Genomic DNA, 20,699 nt, shown 5'->3' on the forward strand with positions numbered 1-20,699 from the left:
GCCCTTGTAATATGTCTGTGTTCGTTGAGGGTGTGCAAGCTGAAGCTTTGGTGCACACTGGTGCCACTTTATCTGTTATACATGCTGATTTGTGTAAGCGTCTCAGAAAAGTTACAATGCCTTACGATTGACCACTGCTGGTTGCAGCTCAAGGGGACTCTATCCGCACTTCCGCGTTTTGTGCTGTGCGTGTAATAATCGACGGCATAGTCCACCACATACAGTTTGCTTTGCTGTCGCCATGCTCCCACCAGCTCATTTTAGGATGGGATTTCCTTTCCTCTGCTTCTGCTGCTATATGTTGTGGGCAACGTGTGGTACATATGACCGACACCGATTATTCGCTTGGCGATGAACAGTACCAGCCACTTCATCTGCTCACTGCAGGAGATACTGAGCTCCCTCCAGGCTCTCAGCAAATTCTGATCATCACGTTCGACGTCATTGACCATGGAGATGCGTTTGTGCTACTTTCTGTGCGTTGTTTGACAAAAGAGATAGCCATTGTATCAGGCCTAGTTAGATTTAACAGTGGTTCTGCACTTCTTGCTGCAAGAAACACAACACCTGATCTCCTTCCTAAAGGCACCACTTTGGCTTGCGTTGTTGATTCCGAACCTCTCTTTGTCGTTCCCCTTAAGGCAGCTACCCCTGAAATCACTTATGCTGGACATTCTCCCTCTACCTCCGCTCTTGCAGCCGTAATCAGCCCCGACTTGACCGCTTCGCAGATGCAACAGTTACTTAGTTTGTTGAAGAGGCATGCAACTTCATTCGACGCCCATTCTTCGACATTGGGCCAGACGTCCGTCACAACACATCGCATTCAGACAGACGGCAGATCCATCGTACGTCGCCGGCTGTATCGGGTGTCTCTAGTCGAGCGCAAGATTATTGAGGAAAATGCTGCCGACATGCTGCAACGTAAGATAATCCGCCCCTCTGCTAGCTCTTGGTTGTCTCCCATCGTTTTGGTCAAAAATAAAGATGGCTCCGTGTGATTTTGTTTCGATTACCGAGTGCTCAACAAGATTATGTGCAACGATGTATACCCTATGCCCTCGCATTGATGATGCCCTCGATTCTCTGGAAGGTGCCAAGTACTTCTCTAGCCTTGATCTGCATTCAGGTTACTGGCAAATTTCGTAAGATCTTGATGAGGGCTAGTTGGTTCATACTTAGAACTGAGGTGAAACAGCGCGAAAAAGACGAGGACACAAGGAAACAAATACCACAGACAAGCGCTGACTGCCAACTGGAAGTTTATTTGAAAATCACCGGACATTTATAGCTTTCATCAGCATAGGCATGCGCACATCATTCACAAAAACATCTGCAAATCATCATTTTAATCTTTCTTCCAGAAATGTTATTTCTTTTCCCGACAAGGCAAGAGAGGGAGTGCTCACACATTTATCGCCTTCCTTTCTTATATGAAAGGCCTCTATTATCTCCCTTTCCTTCTTGCTCTTTCCTTTCCCTATGAATTTAGTCTTTTCAAATAAGGGGGTGCATCGACACTTGTTACAGTGTCCAGCTAAATGACTCCCATAGCCATTCTTTAGGTTAGTGCTGTGTTGACGAGCTCTTTCATTGAAGCACTGTCCCGTTTGACCTATATATGACAGAACGCAGGCTTTCCCAGTTCTGTGATCACTTCAGTATGCGAAGCCATTTTGCAGAAAGAGAAAAGAAGTTCCGATGCTTCCCAAGAAAAAAACAAAGACAAAAGACTAGTGCAAGTGGTGCCATACCTACACAAGCTGTCTCACAATCTGAAGAAAGTTTCTAATAGACATAATATTAATTTGGTTTTCAGTGCCCCGTGCAAGTTGTCCTCGATATGCAATCGCATGAACAAGCGCGAAAGGCACTTGTGCACCACTAATCATAAAACACGTTTCACTGAGTGCAGGAGCAATGTCATCTATCAAATACCGCTAAGCTGTGGGAAATCTTATATAGGTCAAACGGGACAGTGCTTCAATGAAAGAGCTCGTCAACACAGCACTAACCTAAAGAATGGCTATGGGAGTCATTTAGCTGGACACTGTAACAAGTGTCGATGCACCCCCTTATTTGAAAAGACTAAATTCATAGGGAAAGGAAAGAGCAAGAAGGAAAGGGAGATAATAGAGGCCTTTCATATAAGAAAGGAAGGCGATAAATGTGTGAGCACTCCCTCTCTTGCCTTGTCGGGAAAAGAAATAACATTTCTGGAAGAAAGATTAAAATGATGATTTGCAGATGTTTTTGTGAATGATGTGCGCATGCCTATGCTGATGAAAGCTATAAATGTCCGGTGATTTTCAAATAAACTTCCAGTTGGCAGTCAGCGCTTGTCTGTGGTATTTGTTTCCTTGTGTCCTCGTCTTTTTCGCGCTGTTTCACCTCAGTTCTAGGCAAATTTCGATGCATTTGCCCAGCACTTGTGACGTCTGGATGAGGTTGTCACATGCCTCGCTAACACTGGTCTTCAGCTCAACACCAAAAAGTGCCGTTTTGCAAGCAAGACGATCAAAGTGTTAGGTCACATTGTGAGCAAGGATGGTATTCGACCTGATCCCGACAAAATTTCAGCGGTGCTTTGCTTTCCTCGACCAGAAAAGACAAAAGAACTACGCACTTTCCTTGACATCACTTCCTATTTTCGCCGATTTATACGCGACTTCGCCTCTATAGCTGCTCCTTTACACAACCTACTTTGTTCTGGTGCTCCCTTCGTGTGGTCACCGGAATGTGAATCTGCCTTTGACCAGCTGAATGGCGCTCTCACATCTGAACCTGTCCTGTGTCATTTTGATGAGACTGCACCCACAATCTTGCACACGGATGCTAGCGGCCGTGGAATTGGTGCTGTCCGCCTCCAGCGAGACACCTCTTTGCATGAGACAGTCATTGCATAAGCAAGCCGCGTTCTGACACCTGCCGAGAAGAACTATACCATCACCGAGCAGGAATGCCTAGCTGTTGTTTGGTCCGTTCAGAAGTTATGCCCTTATCTCCACGGCCGGCATTTTACCATCGTTACGGACCATCACGCCTTATGTTGGCTCTCAACACTCAAGAACTTGTCAGGACGTCTTGGTTGCTGGATTCTTCGCATGCAAGAATATGACTTTGGGATCACCTACAAGTCTGGTAAAAAGCACCAAGACGCAGACGCTTTTTCTCGCTGCCCGCTTCCTACAGCCGCATTCATCAATGACTCCGCAACCACCTCCAGTGACGCAATCCCTGACGTCTCTTCAACGGTGATTTTGTCGTTTGCCACTCCTGACTATCTCACTTCGGTTGACCATGCATCATTTTCGTCTCAACAACTCGGCGATTCGTACTTTCGACGTATTATAGACCGCCTTCGTGGAGCTTTCGCGCCTACATAACGTCAGGCTCCGTCGACAGCTGACACAATTCAAGCTACAAAACTCCGTGCTGTACCACCATATCCATCGTCCTGACAGACAACGCTGGGTACCCGTACTGCCTCGCTGCCTTTGTGCTCGTGTCCTTCAGGCCTTTCATGACGATTTGACTGCTCGCCACCTTGGCATCCAGAAAACTTAACGACCACATAAGAAGCCGCTTCTACTGACCTGGCCTGTCTACCAGTGTGGCAAGATACGTCTCTTCCTGCATCATTTTTTAGCATCGAGAACGGCCAACATCAGCTCCTGCCGGGCAGCTACTACCGGTCTCGTGTCCTGCGGAACCGTTCGAGGTTGTTGGCATTGATCTCTATGGGCCACTTCCCATGACTCCAGCCGATAGTCGATGGATAGTTACAGCTGTCGACCACCTCACGCGCTATGTTGAAACAGGTTGTGTCAGTTCTGCACCTGCTTCCGAAGTTGCTACCATCGTTCTTCAAGACATAATCCTGCGTCACGGCGCCCCTCATGTCCTTCTGAGCGACCGCGGAAAGACATTTCTTTCAGAACTGGTAGGCGAAGTGCTCAGAGCCTCTGGCACAACTCACAAGACTACTTCATGTTACCATCCTCAGACCAATGGCCTGACATAGCGGTTTCATCATACGCTCCCTGACATGATAGCCGCCTATATTCCACCAGATCACAAAAACTGGGATGCAATTTTGCCATTCGTCACCTTCGTGTATAACACCGCTGTTCAACGCACAACCAGTTACTCGCCATTCTACTGTGTTTATGGCTGTTCGCCTAGTTCCTTTCTCGACGTTTCTTTCTTTTCTGCCCCTGTCAGTACATCTCCATCTTCCTATGTTTCCCGCTGTCACCATTGTAGCCAGCGTGCCCGCTTCAACACCGAAGCCAGGCAACAGGATCGCAAAGATTGTTATGACGCATCACGTCGCATAGTTTTCTCCCAGCCCGGCGATGAAGTGCTGCTGTGGACATCAGTTCGCACTCCTGGGTTGTGCAAGAAGTTTGAGTCCCGCTTTATTGGCCCACACACGGTCATTTGAAATGACTTCTCCGGTTAATTATTGTATGACCCCTGTTGTTCTCTCAACTGACTGCCGTTGTCGCTCTACCGAAGTGTTCCAGGTTTCTCGTATGAAGCCCTTCACGTGCCATTCCCCGTACCTCTAGGCTGCGGCTAGGATGGCCGCTCTATTAGCGGGGGAAATTATTGTGGGCATTTATTGAGCATCTCATCATCTGTACATTATCATCATCGTGTGTGTGCTCTTGTTCTTCATCGCGCGGGTAGTCGCATCATCATAGTGGACTGGGCCGAGGGTCCTTCGCTGCGTCTCTCAGGCTCAATAAAGGTCGACCCTTAACTGTGACGTCACAATATATAATGGAGAACCAGATATTATGAACTGATACAACGGCTACATTTTGTGAAACTATTGAGTTTGTTATAAATGGGTTCAACTGTATATGGAATCACTGTTTAAAAGGGTTACCTAGTTCGAAGGCACCCTTTGTTAATTTACATTACTGCGACCAAATTTTCGTGTCCTACTGAGGATGGATGGATGGATGGATGAAATCTTTTGTGTTTGCCAGGGTGGCTTGACTCTGGAATTGTGCCTTGCCAAGTGGTGGACCAACCTCGGTGATGTGGAGGTGGACTGCACGCTCACTTTCTACGGATTACAGCCCAATCCCAGCCGGGTGGCCATGGTGCGTTTCACAGTTTCTTTTAATCTCTGTGCTTTCTGTGTCTCCTCGGATTGACAGTGTGCCTTACAGCACAAGAGTCATACTCTAGCTTGTGGGGAGATTGCCTACCTGTTGGGAACCTAGTAGGCAGGCAGAACAATAGTTGAAGAGACAGCATGGGTGCCGAAACCAAACTGTGTTTCTGTGTATGTACTTAGATCCCTTCTCAATGCGAGTCGGCACCTGTGTTCTGTGTTCCATGTCTGTGTAGCGTGTTCACCTTTTCTCTATGACTTGCGTGCCACTGCTAGGTTCCCATAATTATGCCAACTCGTTTAGCTCTTGATGTTCGTGTTGTCTTTGTATGACCTGTGTATTTGGTTGCTTTTGCAGTTTATGTCTTGCTCATTTATCACTGCTTCTCTGGCTCTGCCTGCGCTTCTGAGCTCATCACTTATGGCAAATGTGCCGAGTGCAAAGAGGTGCTGGGCCAAATGCCTTTGAGTTAAAAGGCATTTGATGCTGCTTGACACCACCAGACCGATAGTGTGAATTACTAAATTTTCCTAATTAACGAAGGTCAAATAAACAAGCACTACCATATTTGCATGATTCTGCCACACCCCTGATCGTAACACGCAGTTATACTACCGCCTAGTTATGCCCCAAGATAACTTGGAACTGATTCTACCGCGCACATCACGTAACGCAACCAGAGTCGACGCATACCATGTTGAAACAATTTTATGAAATCTACAAAGGCAAGCAGACACATTCACAGCTGAATTTTAGTGGCTAGTCGCTATTATAGTTCAATGATACCTTCATCTTCAGTTCATCTTCAATTATATCTAATGTGTTAGAAATGGTAAAATTTTCGAAGTCTCGCACAACCATCGTATGCGGGAGGACATTCCGTGCACCATCACCGTGCACCATCAAGTGAGGCTCTGAGACATTGCAAGGTTGCATTAATGCAACCTTGCAATGTCTCAGAGCCTCACTTTCTTCAGATGACCCGCTGGTGCAAATCGGAAAATTGTGACCGCAAACCAAGGCAAATAAAAACAATGTCCATTTGATGGAAGTGTGGCTAGCTACCTTGCATTGAGTTTTCTTTTTCTTTTAGTAAGAATTGGTTTTGATTTTTATGTTGAGAAGAATTAGTCACGACTGTAACTCGCATGCAAACTTGAATGCACTTGTTTAAAGATAACTGCATATTAGAATCGCACAAATATGGTAACTGTAATTGCTTGCTTATATTATTTATTTATTTATTTTATTTATTTTATTTATTTATTTTATTTATTTATTTCGTACTGCAGACCTAGTTCAAGTATAAGCAGGGTGGTAAGACACAGCAGTAATACAATGTATCAATCAATTGAAACAGGCAACAACGAGTTATTCCAGTCTGTTATAGTTTGGGGAAAAAAAAGAATATTTGAATACATCCGTTCGTGCAAAATAAGGTGTTAGTGAATTCGGATGATGGTGTCAAGTAAGCCTAGACATTGAACTAGACAGATAGGATGCAGGATGAATTGATAAATCTTCATTAAAAAAGCATGGAAAGAAATCGAGCTCTTAAGTTTTCCCTTCTCTGCTCAAGGATTTCGATGCCATTATCACGCATTATTTGTGAGGGGGAGTCATATCGAAATAATTTTGAATATATGAATCGCACAGCTTTCTTCTGTACCCTTTCGAGACATTTAATATTTTGTTTAGTAAACGGGTCCCAAACAACACAGGCATATTCAAGTGCTGGTCTAATTAATTAATAATAAGCTAGCAGTCTTACGTTAGGTGGGGAATTTTTAAGTTTGTCTCAAAAACTATAATTTATGCAAGGCCGAAGAACAGATATTATCAATGTGTAAATTCCATGATAAATTGTTAGTAATTGTGACACCAAATACATACATATATATATATATATATATATATATATATATATATATATATATATATATATATATATATATATATATATATATATATATATATATATATATATATATATATATATATATATATATATATATTTATTTATTTATTTTTCCCAAAATAACGGCACTATTCCAACTTGTTAAGGAGGCTTGTTATTAGATGTGTCTGCATATTATTATTGATACTTATTTAGTACTCGAAGAGTAGTGATGTCCAGCTTTCTACCTTACTATAATAACTATATTCAATTTTTATTTGTAAAAAATTGAAGATTTTCATACCTGTAAAAAAAAAGGAAAGCAGTGCTTAATGCGACCTCTGTAAGGCATTTTAGAGAAACCAAGGCATAAGTTTGCTTGTGAATCACCAGCATGAATCTGCACCATGGCATTATAGCCCCATCTGTCACGTGTTTGTATTTCCACTGATGTTGGCAGACATACGTGTGCCATGCTGTGTGTGCATACAATTCTTTTTAATCGCAAAAAGAGCACGTCATGTCCAAGGACCAGCTTACATTAAAGCTTAGCACTTACCCACCACGGTGACATAGTGACTTTGGCATTTCTAAGCCCAAGGTCATGGGATCAAATCCCGACCACGGTGGCCGCATTTCCGTGGGGGCGAAATGCAAGTATGCCTGAAGTTTGCGCATTGAGTGCATGTTGAAAAATCCCAGGTGGCGAAAATTAATGTATAGTCCTCCACTGTGCTGTGCCTCATACATAATCATAGCTTGGTTTTGGCATGTAAAACTCCAGAATTTAATTTTTAATTGTATGCTTAGCTCTTCTATGAGTCATGTAATACCACTTTCACTTCCAAAGCTAAAAAGACAACTGTTAGTGCAAAGTGTATAAATAAATGCTGCCATGCCACCATTGTATGTGGTAGTGAAACACTGCACCATGATGCAGGACAGGACAGGACATAATGAAATGAGATACAAGGCACACAAGAAGCATAGATTAACAACTGCCCAATGAAAATGGCCGAAATGAATAAATTGGGAAAGTAAACGAGTTGCGCATGGTCGCATGGCTCACTTAACCAACTGGCCCACTACAACAGCAACATTTCATGTGATTTGTATGTGAGGTCTTGTATTATACCTCTCCTCCAATTGTGACACCGTGTCTGTGTTGGTTGCAGCGTTCCTCGGAAGGAGTGTATCGCTTCGATGTGACCTCCCAGCTGCGGGCAGAGGAGATTTCTCCCGTGGCATGCCTCAAACAGCATGTAATTGTCCTCCGGTGAGCCCCTTGATTAGGAACATGTGGTTATTCCACTCTAGAATATAAAACGGATATTGACTGTGGGGTAATTTGATTGCACCTGAAATTCAATTTCAGAATCATTAGAACTGTCAAGTAGATAATCATGTTGGTGTGTCTTCTTAATGTCCACATGTGGCTCTGTCTCACATCTTGTAGTTGCTCCACTTTTTGTCACAAGCACCACGGCGGTGAAAAAAGTTCCATGCAGACGGGGGCAGTGCCACCGAGGTGTAGACTATTCGAGCATGTCTGAAAAATTGGTCAGCAGCTAGAGAATTGCCTAATATAATTCGCATTTCACGAGACCAAAAAAAAGATTTCCGAATTAACGAAATGGCGAATTACCGAGCGTATCAAGAGAAAAATAAACAAATGTGTACTACATCAACAAACTTTATTTACTGTATTAATCGGCAAGTCCTGTGTCTATTTTGCACAAAAGCAATACAGAAACTGTGACTGTCATCTTATGGCTGATTAGCCATTGCAAGCGCTAATAAGTTGCGGTTAATCAGTCACAGAGAAGAAAGTTGTGAGGACATAGCCCCCCCCCCCCCTTCGTGACTTTGTTCACACTGTGGCCGTGGTGCAAAACCCATTTCTTCATCTGAGGCATGCTTTTCATCTGTGCACACATCCCAGTTGCTTTTTTCCCTGGGTGCTGATAGGCAACAGATAGATTGTTCGTCACAATGTACTGTATTTACTTGATTGTAACGCGAGGGACGACTTCACTGTAATGCACATCGCGAAAGAACAAATAAAACTGGGAAAGTAAGACGAGGCCAGCCAAGGCAAATGAACATTTATTTCGTAGACAATGTGACTCGAGGTTATCACTTTCAACAAAACGCAGGGCTCTTTCTAGTCGTCATCGTCTTCGGGAAGGCAAGTTCTGTGAAATTAAATTCTTTTTCTCGCTATCGTCCTCACAGACATTATCTTCCTTGCTGCCGTCAAGCACATTTGATATGGAGAATTCCTAAATGCATCAGCAATCATATAACGAGGGAGGTCGTGCCACATGGCGGACACCTACACGTTGCGAAGCACTCAAGATTCTTCCCGATGATGTCAGGGCCTGATCTTCGCGAATCCAGTCTGTTTACATCTTCTGCACCCTGTCATTAAATGACTCGTTCAGGCATACATCCCATGGATGGAAAACTGATGTCATCCCGCCAGGAATACCGTCAAGGTCATCTTGGTCTCTACCACCTTCTTCTTCACATCGGAGGTCAAGTGCCCAGGAAAAGAGTCCAGTAGAGTTGACGACCGATAATTCGGACTCCACGGAATACGTAAATAAGTCTGAGCTATTGAATGTCCGAAAAAAACTGATGTATCCAAAATAAAATTATTTTATTTACATTTTAAGGCCCCTGTGCAAAGAAGAGGTCGACTCATTGCTGCACGCACTCCTGCATAGTGCAATCAAGTCCACCTGTATTTCTGCCAGTTTTGTGTTGTCTCTGTATGCCGATGCAAGGGCTGCAAAGGCTCGAGTCAGACCCGCACATGAAGGCTCCGGAGCACACGGCACATCATCATCATCCGAGTTAGAGTCGCTGTTTGACTGTGGGAGGACTTGCTCATTTATTTCATCATCATTCAGTTCGGCATACAATGGCAACATGCTGTTGACGTCTGCAAAGTCTTCAAATATGACGGCGACAGAAATCGGCACATTGCAGCCGAGCAGGTCATCAATGGTGTTCTAATTTGAGCCCATTGTGGTAGGCGGCAGTTCAGGCTTTTCAGCTGTGGAGTCAGGCTCGTTCGTACTGCGACTCCTTTGGAGTCGGACTGCAAAACTGCACTGTTGGTGCCGTTTGATGCACACTGTTAAAAACTTCACAAGAAAGACTTCTTGGAGCCAGCAGAGTACTGTCTGGTACGCAAATAAACAAACAAGCACAGAATGGCAGTACGCTATCCGAAAGGCAAACTCAACAAACAGAATGGCGAGAGCAGACCATGCATGAGGTTGCCAGAATAGCCGGAATAGGATGTGAAGATCGCGATGTTGATGCGGCCTATAATTCAGGTAAGGCCTCCAAGATTGGCATTTGCAGTTGAATCTCTAAGGCGTAGGACTCCGACCAAGGCAATGCCTCAGAGATTACAATCTAGCGTGTAATCTCTGAGGCCATACTTGATGCCTTGCCTCTCTGAGGCCATACTTGATATCGTCAAGGTTGCTAGAGAAGGTAATGGCAGAAGAGTCATCTTAAGGTCTCCTCGATTTGGCTGCACTTCCTGCACTAGTTCAGGAGGTGCAGCACTCAAGCACTCGATTTGCCAGTGCAGCTAGCGTCACCTGCACTTCGGCACTCGATTTGACGTCGTGCTGCACGAGTTCATGTACACTTTGGCACTAGACTCTCCACAAGTTCTTTTCTCGTGCACGTAGTGCAAGGCTCTTGGTAGCAGACGACACATGCGGTTCCGTGGCCATGCGGGTGTTGGTAGACGGCATCGACGGCGCCTGTTAACGCAGCACGGACGCCAGTTTTCTTCAGGATGTGTACGCAGCATCTTGTTAAGGGCGCTTTCCGGGTTCAGCTGCTACTAAGTGCTCTGAAGGCCGGGATTTTCCCACGGGTCACAGTCGTTTGTATTAATTTTTCCGAGCTTACCACTACCGCGACGTTAAGTTTACGCGAAACCACATCGGTCCGTCATTTGAAACGTTGTGCCATATATGATTCAGAAAGGTGTGGAAACTGCGCTTGGTCATGCTTTCTGAATAATTATGCCGAAGTTGAACTAATTTCCAGGTACTAATACATAAATTCTTCCCAGAGACCAAAAAAGGCCATTGCGCACACGTTTACGCTTGCGGCACACACCAACAAAAGAAAAGCCACAGCCGCGCAGTCGCAGCAGACGAAGCCGGAACGTTCCTGCACTTTCGTCCTCGATTTGTCCGCTGCACCGAAAGCGCTAGTGTGGCGCTACACTCGCACTTCAAGAACTGGCGCTACACTGGCATGACACTTTTCTGAACTAGTGCAAAAAGTGCAGCCAAATCGAGGAGACCTTTAGGCTACAGCCATGGACAGAGTCCGGATAATCGAATGTAGAGCTGGCGGCTATCCAAAATATCGGTCGTCTTTACGCATTAAGTCTATGGGGCCGTTAGTGGTGCCCCGAAGCTATCCGATTACCGAGCATGTCCGGATTATTGGTGTCCGGTTTATTGGTCGGCGACTGTACCAAGATTGACACCGGGTGAAGAAGAGCGCCTGGTCACTGACGCCACACCGTCTTATCTCATTTGAGAACTAGTGATGTTTCTATCCAGCCCTTCTCCTGGCAGGAAAAAAAAAACACATTCCTGGTGAAAGTTTCTTTTGTAATTGTCTTTCAGCAAAAAATTATATGTGGCCAGGCAGGCCAGCATTACTGTTAATCTTGCCTTTTCATTCCTAGTAGGCCTAACGCAGACTTCCTGGGCACGAATGCTGTGCAGTCCTGGCCATTGGCATTTCGAGGTATCCGGCCATCTGATCTGCATTGCCAGTGGCATGCTTGATGAACGGTGCAAGTCAGTCACGTAGCACTGGAACTGTAGTAGCTTTGATTCATATCTTCTGACAGCTTCTGTCATGTAGACGTTCGTCGCAGGGAAAAGTTGTCCATAATTGTCCATCCGCATAAGCCTTTGCGCCCACCTGTGAAATGCTTTGAACTTCTCCCGGGCTATTCCCATACCTCAGTCAACGTCAGCGAGCTTCCACTGTATCAGCTCTATACTTATTCCCATCACGCCGCTGCACTGTTGAGTGTGACACTCCGCTCTAAGTGCCGGCTGTGGCAGGGCCCACTCAAACCTTTTTGGTCAGGCTTACACTTAAAGAGAACCTTTCATTGGAGCTGCCATGTGTGGATGGTCGAGTTGTTGAGATTGAGGCATTGAGCAGCAACTCAGTTGCTAATCTCTTCAGCTATTAAAGTGCTTTTCCTCTTGAATGAAGCATCATACTGAGCACAGCACATAAACGTAGAAGAGACGCAGACGGGCACACGGGACCGTGAGAACAGAACAAAAGATTATAGAAGAAGCAGTGCGAGGTGCCAGTACAAATTAAAACAAAGAAAAACGTTTTGACTTGTGCTGGGTTCGGATTCAATGGCATGTACACAGGCAGATGTTGGCAACATATATAGGAAAATGGCTGAAACTGGAGCCTATTCGAATTACGTGCATCGCAGTATCTCTTAGGCCACTTGAATTGTAGTATTCGATTGCAGCACGAGGATAGACTTCAAGCAACGTAAATCTCAAGAAAAAAAAACCTCGTGTTACAATCAAGTAAATACAATAACCGTCAGGTTCTATGCCATCATGTGCACCGCGGTAGAATCACTCTCTTCCTCAACAGCATCCACAGTGTTTATGAACTCGCGCCTGTATAGCACTGAGTTAGAAAAAAAAAATGGCTGTGGCTTAGCTAAGGTTAAGCCCAGGATGCAAAGCATACTAGCCTTTATTTTAGTTGTTGAACCACTGTTTAGCCTGGTGAACTGCTGTTGCTTGGCTATACTTGGTTTGGCTAGACGAAGAAACAACTCATGCGTTACTCTGCTTTCCTTTCCCGCCATCGCGCTATACAACTGGCCTCCACGAGAACGCGCCACTCTTTTATACAGCTGTTATGACGCCAGTGCCCTAGCGGGAGGAACGGGAGTTAGGCCGCAGCACCGGCTGTGCGACCGCAGGCGAGCGCACGAGCTGAGACCCGGCTACGTAGCTACGCGGCCGCAAACGAGCGCACGAGTTGAGCCTCTGCTTTTGCAGCTGTTATGACGTCATATGGTAGCTACGCGGCCGCGCGCGGCGCAGCAAGGAAGAGCGTGGTTGTGCGGCTAGTATGCTTCGCATAAAAACGAAGCTACTGCTCGCTCCAACCGCTGTGGATGAAACCGTGGTCGCTATTGGTACGATCATGCATGGCGTCTACGGAGTTGTGAATGCAAATCATCAGTGCGATATGATGCGGGGCAGTAAGTGCAAGAATAAGGGCTCTAAAGTACAGGTGTGCGAATACGCAAATAATGTAATTTACTGTATTTACTCGAATCCAGGCTGGCCCCGATTCTAAGCCGACCCCCAAAAGTCCGAAGCCAGAAAAAACAAAGAAAACAAACAAACAAGCTTACTTAAAATGCAGGCCGAACAAAGAAGTGAGGGCAGTGTTCACAATATGAAAAACATTTATTGAATATGAACATGCCGAACTCATTCTACATAGTCATCATTGCTGTGGTCCAGTAAATGCCCTCCTCGTTGCAGCACATGCAACGAGCATCTTCCGTTGCCCCTTCCAACGACGGACATTTTTCTCATTGATGCTGAAGTCCTGCCCAGCTTGAACATTTGACGATGCCTCTGTGGCTAGCACAGCTTTTTGTTTGAAAGTGGCATTATAGTGGCATCACCTATTTGGTGCCATTGCGATAATGCCATGCTGCACACCAATACGACACAGGTCGAAATGGCGATGTTGCTTCCGTACTTCAGTTGGCTGCTGGCATGGCTAGTAGTGGCTGCAATACTGACTTTTCTAGATAGTGCGAGCTATGTACCATATGTACCAAAACTGGTTAGTTTCTTAAAGTCTTCTATCTAAGCTGACCCTAAAGTTTGTTATATGATTATTTGAAAAAAGAAAACTGTTGGCCTATATTTGAATAAATATAGAATTTTCGGGCTAACCTGATATTTCAGGCTTCTGATTAATTTAGACTTTTTAGAGGTCGGCATCGAGTCTGAATTATTGGTCAGCGACTGTATTTGAAGGTATTGATTATTAGTACAGTCCTACTGATCACCCACTACAAGAGCTTATTTTTTGTGTCAAGAAGAATTGCAGTAGTATCTGTAGTAGAACCAGAGACATTGCACTTTGAAAATAATGAAGTCAGCACGTATGAATTCCATGAGAAAAGTGACAAATTGCATCATATATATAAAAAAACATATGACACAATATATATATATATATATATATATATATATATATATATATATATATATATTCTGTGAATTCAGCACAGGTACATGAAAAGTGCAAGTTTCAAATCTATATATCAACAAAAGAAATAGCTGTAAATGCAGAGTCTTTCAACAAGGGCATGCGGCTGTTAAAATATTGTGTAATATTCGGGACAGAAAATAGATGACACATGAGTGCTGAAATGCAATTCAGTATTTTTCCCTTCAGTGGCAGCGAATGGCCAAAGAGTCTGAAGCAGTGATTAAAAAAAAAAAAAAAAGCAAGCGCAAGCCCAGCCACAAAGGAAGACTTTTTAAATGCAGGCCAACAGAGTCGAAGGTGCTGCCACTGGGTGCTCGGGATGTGTTTCCAGATGGGAGGGTCATCTATGAGATCCAGCTCACCTACAACTTTTCCCTGGTGAGTACAACTCTGCACGCACCACAGTCATTCATCAAGGGACAGGAATGTCACTGCTGTAGTGTTATTGTGATGAACCTTGCTGCTGTTGCTGCGTAGGGTGGCTTGGCCTCTCAGGCACTTGTGCCATGGCCCCTAGGACAGTTTGCGCAAATTGTCTTAAATAAACTCTACGGCAACATGAACATATACACTGGATAGCCTGTTGTTTTAAACTCACGGCTCACCATTCCATCCGGGTCTCCTTGGAGAGCATTCAGTATTACTGCTGGATGCTTTGTTAACTCTTTTCCCCTATCATGGAGAAAATAGCTGTCTTTTGTAGGTTACGCCAAATTTTTTTTTTCAGAAGGATCTACTGCACTCAATATTTTATGTAATACATAAACAAAAATTAGAATGAATGCACTTTTCACTCATAAAAGTTTTATTAACGAGATGTATGCCATAAAAAAGACGAATGGCCAGAATCAAGATTGCGGGATAAAATTGAACGGAGTTTGTGAAGACACGCTTGCATCTGCTAAAAAAATAAGTAACAAAAGTTATGAGATATGCAATATGTATTGCCGTCTAACAGACACTATTTCTGAAAAAATAAAAAATTTTAATTGAGCAGGTATTCCGCTACAAAAATTTCACTGCAAGCACTACAGTTTGGCATGTCTGGCTGCGGCTGCTGATGTTCCAGGCTGCCTTGCGTCATCGTCGCCCTCATACTCGTAGTCCGACGAAAAGGTAGCATCCTCAGACTCGCTGCTGCGCAATCCATCGATAAAATCAGCCGCAGACACAGTGGAATCGCAAGATCTGCTATCTTTCAGAGTGCGCATGCCACTACAGGAGGTGGCCATTTTTGCTTTTTACTTTGACGATCACGAAACTTCAAAGCGTGTTCGAAAATTAATGCCTGGCAGCGAAAAAGAGAACTGCTTGGAAAACAAAAATATATGTAGTTCTCCTTCACGTTGCATAGCACAGCGTGCCCATGAGTGACGCGGAAGGTCTCAAAAACGATCTTTCAAACCATCCTTAGTGGGCTAACGATGCCCAATAGGCACGGTACGGAAAGAGTTAACTTATTGAAAGGGGCTCAAGTGTTATACAGTATTTATAGTTTAATAAGAGCTATGTCCATTGTTTGTTAGACAGCCAGTGGACCATTAGAATTGCAGAATGAGTGCCAAGAGTAGGGAAGCGCAGTCGAGGACAGCAGAAAACTAGGTGGGGTGATGAAATGAGGAAATTCGTAGACGCAAGTTGGGATTGGTTGGCGCAGGACAGGGGTAATTGGTGATCACAGGGAGAGGTCTTCGTCCTGCAGTAGACATAAAATAGGCTGATTAATATGATGGAAGAGCTGTGATCATTCATGTAATCAGAAAAGAATGTCACTGCTAGTTTCTAGCTTATAATATGCAATACTCCTGGTTTGGTACCAGGCATCCACGGTCGCTTTTGCACCAGGAGGCTGGCCTACCTTTCTGGTTCTCAAATCTCGTCATGTATCACAGTGACTGTGTAGTTTGGCGGCCGAGCAAGAAACCATGGGTTGCATTTAGATGAAGTAGCAATGCAGTGGCGCTAATGCAGTGTGCTTTAGGTGCGCATCAAATGGCTGCAGCTGGTCCAAATTAATCTGGAGTCCTCTCACAGCTCCTGGGTTGCCTTGAGATGTCCACTCCCATCACTCAATCACTTGTTTGCAGCTTAGCTAATTTCAACCTGAAGGCGTATTCCGTAATCATCACATTTAGCGCTACCGTCGCCTCGGCTGTGAGGCATGTGCCGATTGGCTGGGTGGGCACTACGTTATGCGAAGGTGGTAGTATCGCCGAAGTGATTGTTGCACAACACTCGCCCAGGACTAGCTGCCTTGCTCAGTGTGCATAATGCTGGTTACCAAAAGTCAGCTTCGCCGCAATGGAGTGGTTTTACGCGGTGAAGCATACCAAAATGTGTACAGGGCAACTGTTGCTGGATACACTATATACTAGGGGTGTGAGAGTATTGAATAGCAGATTTCAAATTAAATTGAATCGGCAAAGAAAGCCGAGTATTGAATCTAAGGTAAGAAAATTTAACACAAACTTTTGCGCTTCCAAATTTCGTGCAAAAAACACAGTGCTCCACATGCTCAGGAAGCTAATCACATTACTTAATAAGAATATTGCTAGCTATCAGTAACTTAGGTGTATAAGTATACTCTACTTTTATTAAAGGGAACGCCAAATTAGTATGCCAGAATTGATAACAACTCAGTTTGTGTACGAAGGCCTGGAAAATATTTTTGTTGATAGAATGCCTGTCGAATACAATCCAGGCTTTCTCTCACTCTGAAGCCAAAGAAATAGAGCGTCCTAAAATGGCATTTCCAACGGGTCAACAGCAGTCGGCACTGTCAGTAATGAGTTCTCAAATCGGGAGGCACACGACGAGCTTGCACAATGACCCTCTTTTTTTTGCATCCATCTGCCATCTATCTAAATGCATCTGCAGCTGGGACTCAGCACGCTGTCACATTATGTGTTAGAGCAGGCCATGTGAATCCAAAGTTAGCCTTGTGGTGGGTCGCTTCAAGCTATGAAAGAGACCATTGTGCACTTATGAATGGCATTCGGAACGAGGGGCCACCATATGATATTGTCACGTGGTGGTGACATTGAAGAACACAGTAGCAATACTGTGAACGACAAAACTAACTTTTATTGGGTGAACCTGTGCCCACAAGACAGGCTACACTTATAGCACGGTCAGTGGTCGTCGAAAATCTGGTCAACGGGTCAAGCGCGTCGGCTTTTATACATCAATCGTCGAATGTTCCAGACTAATCGTCGGGACCCGCGTGCCTTATACAAAGTTCTACACCATTTGCATCAGGTGATGAAATCAGATAACATAAGGTTCGGCGACAACAGACAGCGGATAGAAGCATTGATAACTTTCCAGAAACTTTGGATACATGCAGGTGCATCCTGCGCTGTGCGATAGCATTCGTTAGGCGGCGGAACGTGGTCGCCCGGTAAAGATAAGTACACGTGTCATTACCCCCCTCTTAAAAAACATCGACCCGATGCTGCAAACAAACGAAAGTAATAAAGAAAAGCACTCGTAGGAAAGAAAACAACAAAATAAGGAAGTTCGTCAGCGTCCGTAAAAGGGTTTAAGGCGCACCACGCGGACCACTTCAGATTGTGCGCGGTGCTGATAAGCAGGGTAGCCCAATTTTAATTCCTAAGGGGGCAGCCACGGCTGAGAATGAGAAGATGATAGTCGGCTTCTTATGGAAGTGCATTATTACTGTCGAAATTCAAAAGAAGATGTTTGCTTACTTCAGCCTGTTTATTAAACTGCGTCAATAAATATACTCAGCAATGGTAGAAAGAAGCGCACTGATCCAAACCTCCTTCTTGATTGACATCAGCTATTGGCCAGTAGCAGCCAATCCAGAAAAGAGTGAGAAGCATGCTTCTTTTTAAAAGAGGTCGTGTGAGATAAAGATGACTTGGTGCTCTGCTTGTAAGATTTACGCGCCACGCATGACGTCAAAATTTGGCTGAGATGTTCACAGCAGCATATGTTATCCATGGACTGTGTCCTTTCACTAAGCTCGAGGATGGTTCAGGGCACTTTTCAGGTAAAGAAGATAAAATTGACTTGAAATAAATTTTTCGGATATTGACATTTCGAAAGCAGGCTAGTTTTTGCTGCCACAACATGTGCATTACATGTGAGCACTCATGCTTGAACTGAAAAAGTATGAACAGGTACACAGGGGAATGTGAATGCCAAACTGTGGTTGTGGGTGGTGAGGGGATAGTCGTGCAACTGTTTTCATGCTCTGGTTTTGCTGTGTCTGAAGGAGGTGGTTGAGTTTGCGTTTGATGACTCAATGTGCAGAGCAAAGCGACGGAGGTGACGCCCAGCTGCAGCCTGCTGTCAGAGTTGCTGTATGAGTCTGAGTACGAGTCTCAGCTGTGGATGATCTTCGACACAAATAAGCAGCTGCTTGCCTCTGGAGACGCCTACCCTGGGCGGGTATGTGACAGCACAAAGTGGTCGTTCACAGGGGAGGCCCTGCAATGCTTTGTAACATGTTGCCTTTGAGCTTCTAAAGTCCTGTCACCGCACAATGCTCTCATAAACATTTGAGACAAGTATTTCTGTACATGTGTCGTGGAGCTTGCATTTATGACTGCCTACTGTTTTCTTATCTATTTTGAGATCCTCGCCAGTTTCTTGTGCGTATTGTGACGCACCAGTAAGCACTACACTGATTGGATGTCTTTATTTAGGTATCAGAGCAGAGCAGTACCTCTGGTAGGACCAAACATGGAGTCTGGTGACTGGTCAGTCAGTAGCATCAGCTGTTGGCAGGGAGCAATACTATTGCTGTGAACAGTACCCATCGTGGCCTCTGAGATTGGGCAGCACAACGAAGTTATCTTGGAGGGGGTGGCAGTACCACAGCTGATCATAGTGATGCACCAATAAATACAGACATTGCACTTTATTAGCACAGCAGCAGGGCTTCAAGTGCAGCAGGAATGATGGAAACGAGGGGGAAACCATGAAGGTACGCTTGGGGCATTGTTTTATTGCTGGTAACACTGCTTGCACGAGGCTCGTTCGAAGACTTTTTGCGGAAATGCATTCATGAAGTTATGCCCCTTAATGCCAGCAACTTTCCACACCTTTTGGAAAGTCTGAATTGCTGTTGTAGGGCCTCGTTTATGGCCAGTTATTGCTATCTTTTTGGCAGTTCTGTTTCAGGGGTAACAAGCACTTGGAGCTGTTTTTCGTTCTTTATGTACCAAATGAAACAAAGCTTCCTACAATGATGTAACTTACCATTCCGGTATCATAACAAAAATTGGTATTGAAATCCAGGTTTTGAACTGAACACAAACCAAACACCTTAACTAAACAGCAATTTTGGGCAGAATTAAACCCAAAGCCTAACCAATGTTTTTGGGACGTGCCTGAACAAGAACCGAACCACAACATAAAAAATAGTAACAAATATTGGTTCGTCACAAAACAGTTCAAGTATATAAGGTGACAACGGGTGCTCAATAGTTTGCATGATTATTGGAATAACCGCTTCTTCAATCGGGTCACTCTACTAGCAGATTGTTATGACTGATGAGTTGCATTGTGTGCAAGAATGGGGATGATATGCATGTGCTGGTAACTATGGCCATCTTGTCAGATATGCTTGCACTTCTGAAGTCAGCCATGCAAGCTGTGTTTTGTGGCCGAATTTGGGGGCTCCATGAAATCAACCTTTCTGGTGACGCTCCCAATTTGGCCGTTAGGCCAGCTTGTTACTAAAACTGAATAAACACAGCAGGAAAGACGATGTGCTCGAGGAGAGTTATCAATGAGTTCAGCTGCATGACTTCTTGTGACCGTAACAAAGTGGTAACTAATGAATAATGTCACCTGCTCGGAATATGGTAACCGTAGCTGTGAATGGCGCGCGAAATCTGCTTTTGTTACATGCCATGGTTCAACACAAATTTGGTGCTTAGCCGAGTAGAGTAAAATGCTCTTCAAGTTCTACAAATTATTTGTGAAGCACGATAGGTGTGCTTTTGACTTGTTTGGCCACCTCTGGCCAGCACAGCACAAACTGTCCTTGTTCATCATTCAGGGGCATCAATGTCCTCACCTGCATCTAAAGAAAAGCTGTCAACTGAGCAAAATATCAAATGTCAACTTCTTTCTTTGCTACGAACCAGAAGTTTGAAGTTGTAATTTATGCAATACAACGTGAATTCACGCTGTCTTTGACACCATACCATAGATATTGTAACACCTCATCGGAGAAGCATGGAAGAGAAGGAAGAAGTGCCATGATATTTTTGGGTGATCGGCTGTTTCTGACCATCCCATGTCTTCTCTACTCTTCTCACTGTAAATAAATCCATTCTACATCCGTAACA

The 20,699-nt window shown here is 44.4% G+C and overlaps 1 protein-coding gene across 1 annotated transcript in view; it reads left to right on the forward strand.

Annotated features, from left to right (window-relative positions):
• TppII (Tripeptidyl-peptidase II) overlaps positions 1-20,699 on the forward strand; it is a 263,290-nt gene that overhangs the window by 180,582 nt on the left and 62,009 nt on the right. Inside the window, exons 18-21 of the mRNA XM_065443152.1 lie at positions 5,001-5,117; positions 8,205-8,305; positions 14,655-14,751; positions 18,652-18,789. Coding sequence (XP_065299224.1) covers positions 5,001-5,117; positions 8,205-8,305; positions 14,655-14,751; positions 18,652-18,789 — 453 coding nt within the window. The remainder of the gene's footprint in view (positions 1-5,000; positions 5,118-8,204; positions 8,306-14,654; positions 14,752-18,651; positions 18,790-20,699) is intronic.

This window comes from Dermacentor albipictus, chromosome 1 (assembly GCF_038994185.2).
Source record: "Dermacentor albipictus isolate Rhodes 1998 colony chromosome 1, USDA_Dalb.pri_finalv2, whole genome shotgun sequence".
In the NCBI taxonomy this organism is placed as follows: domain Eukaryota; kingdom Metazoa; phylum Arthropoda; class Arachnida; order Ixodida; family Ixodidae; genus Dermacentor; species Dermacentor albipictus.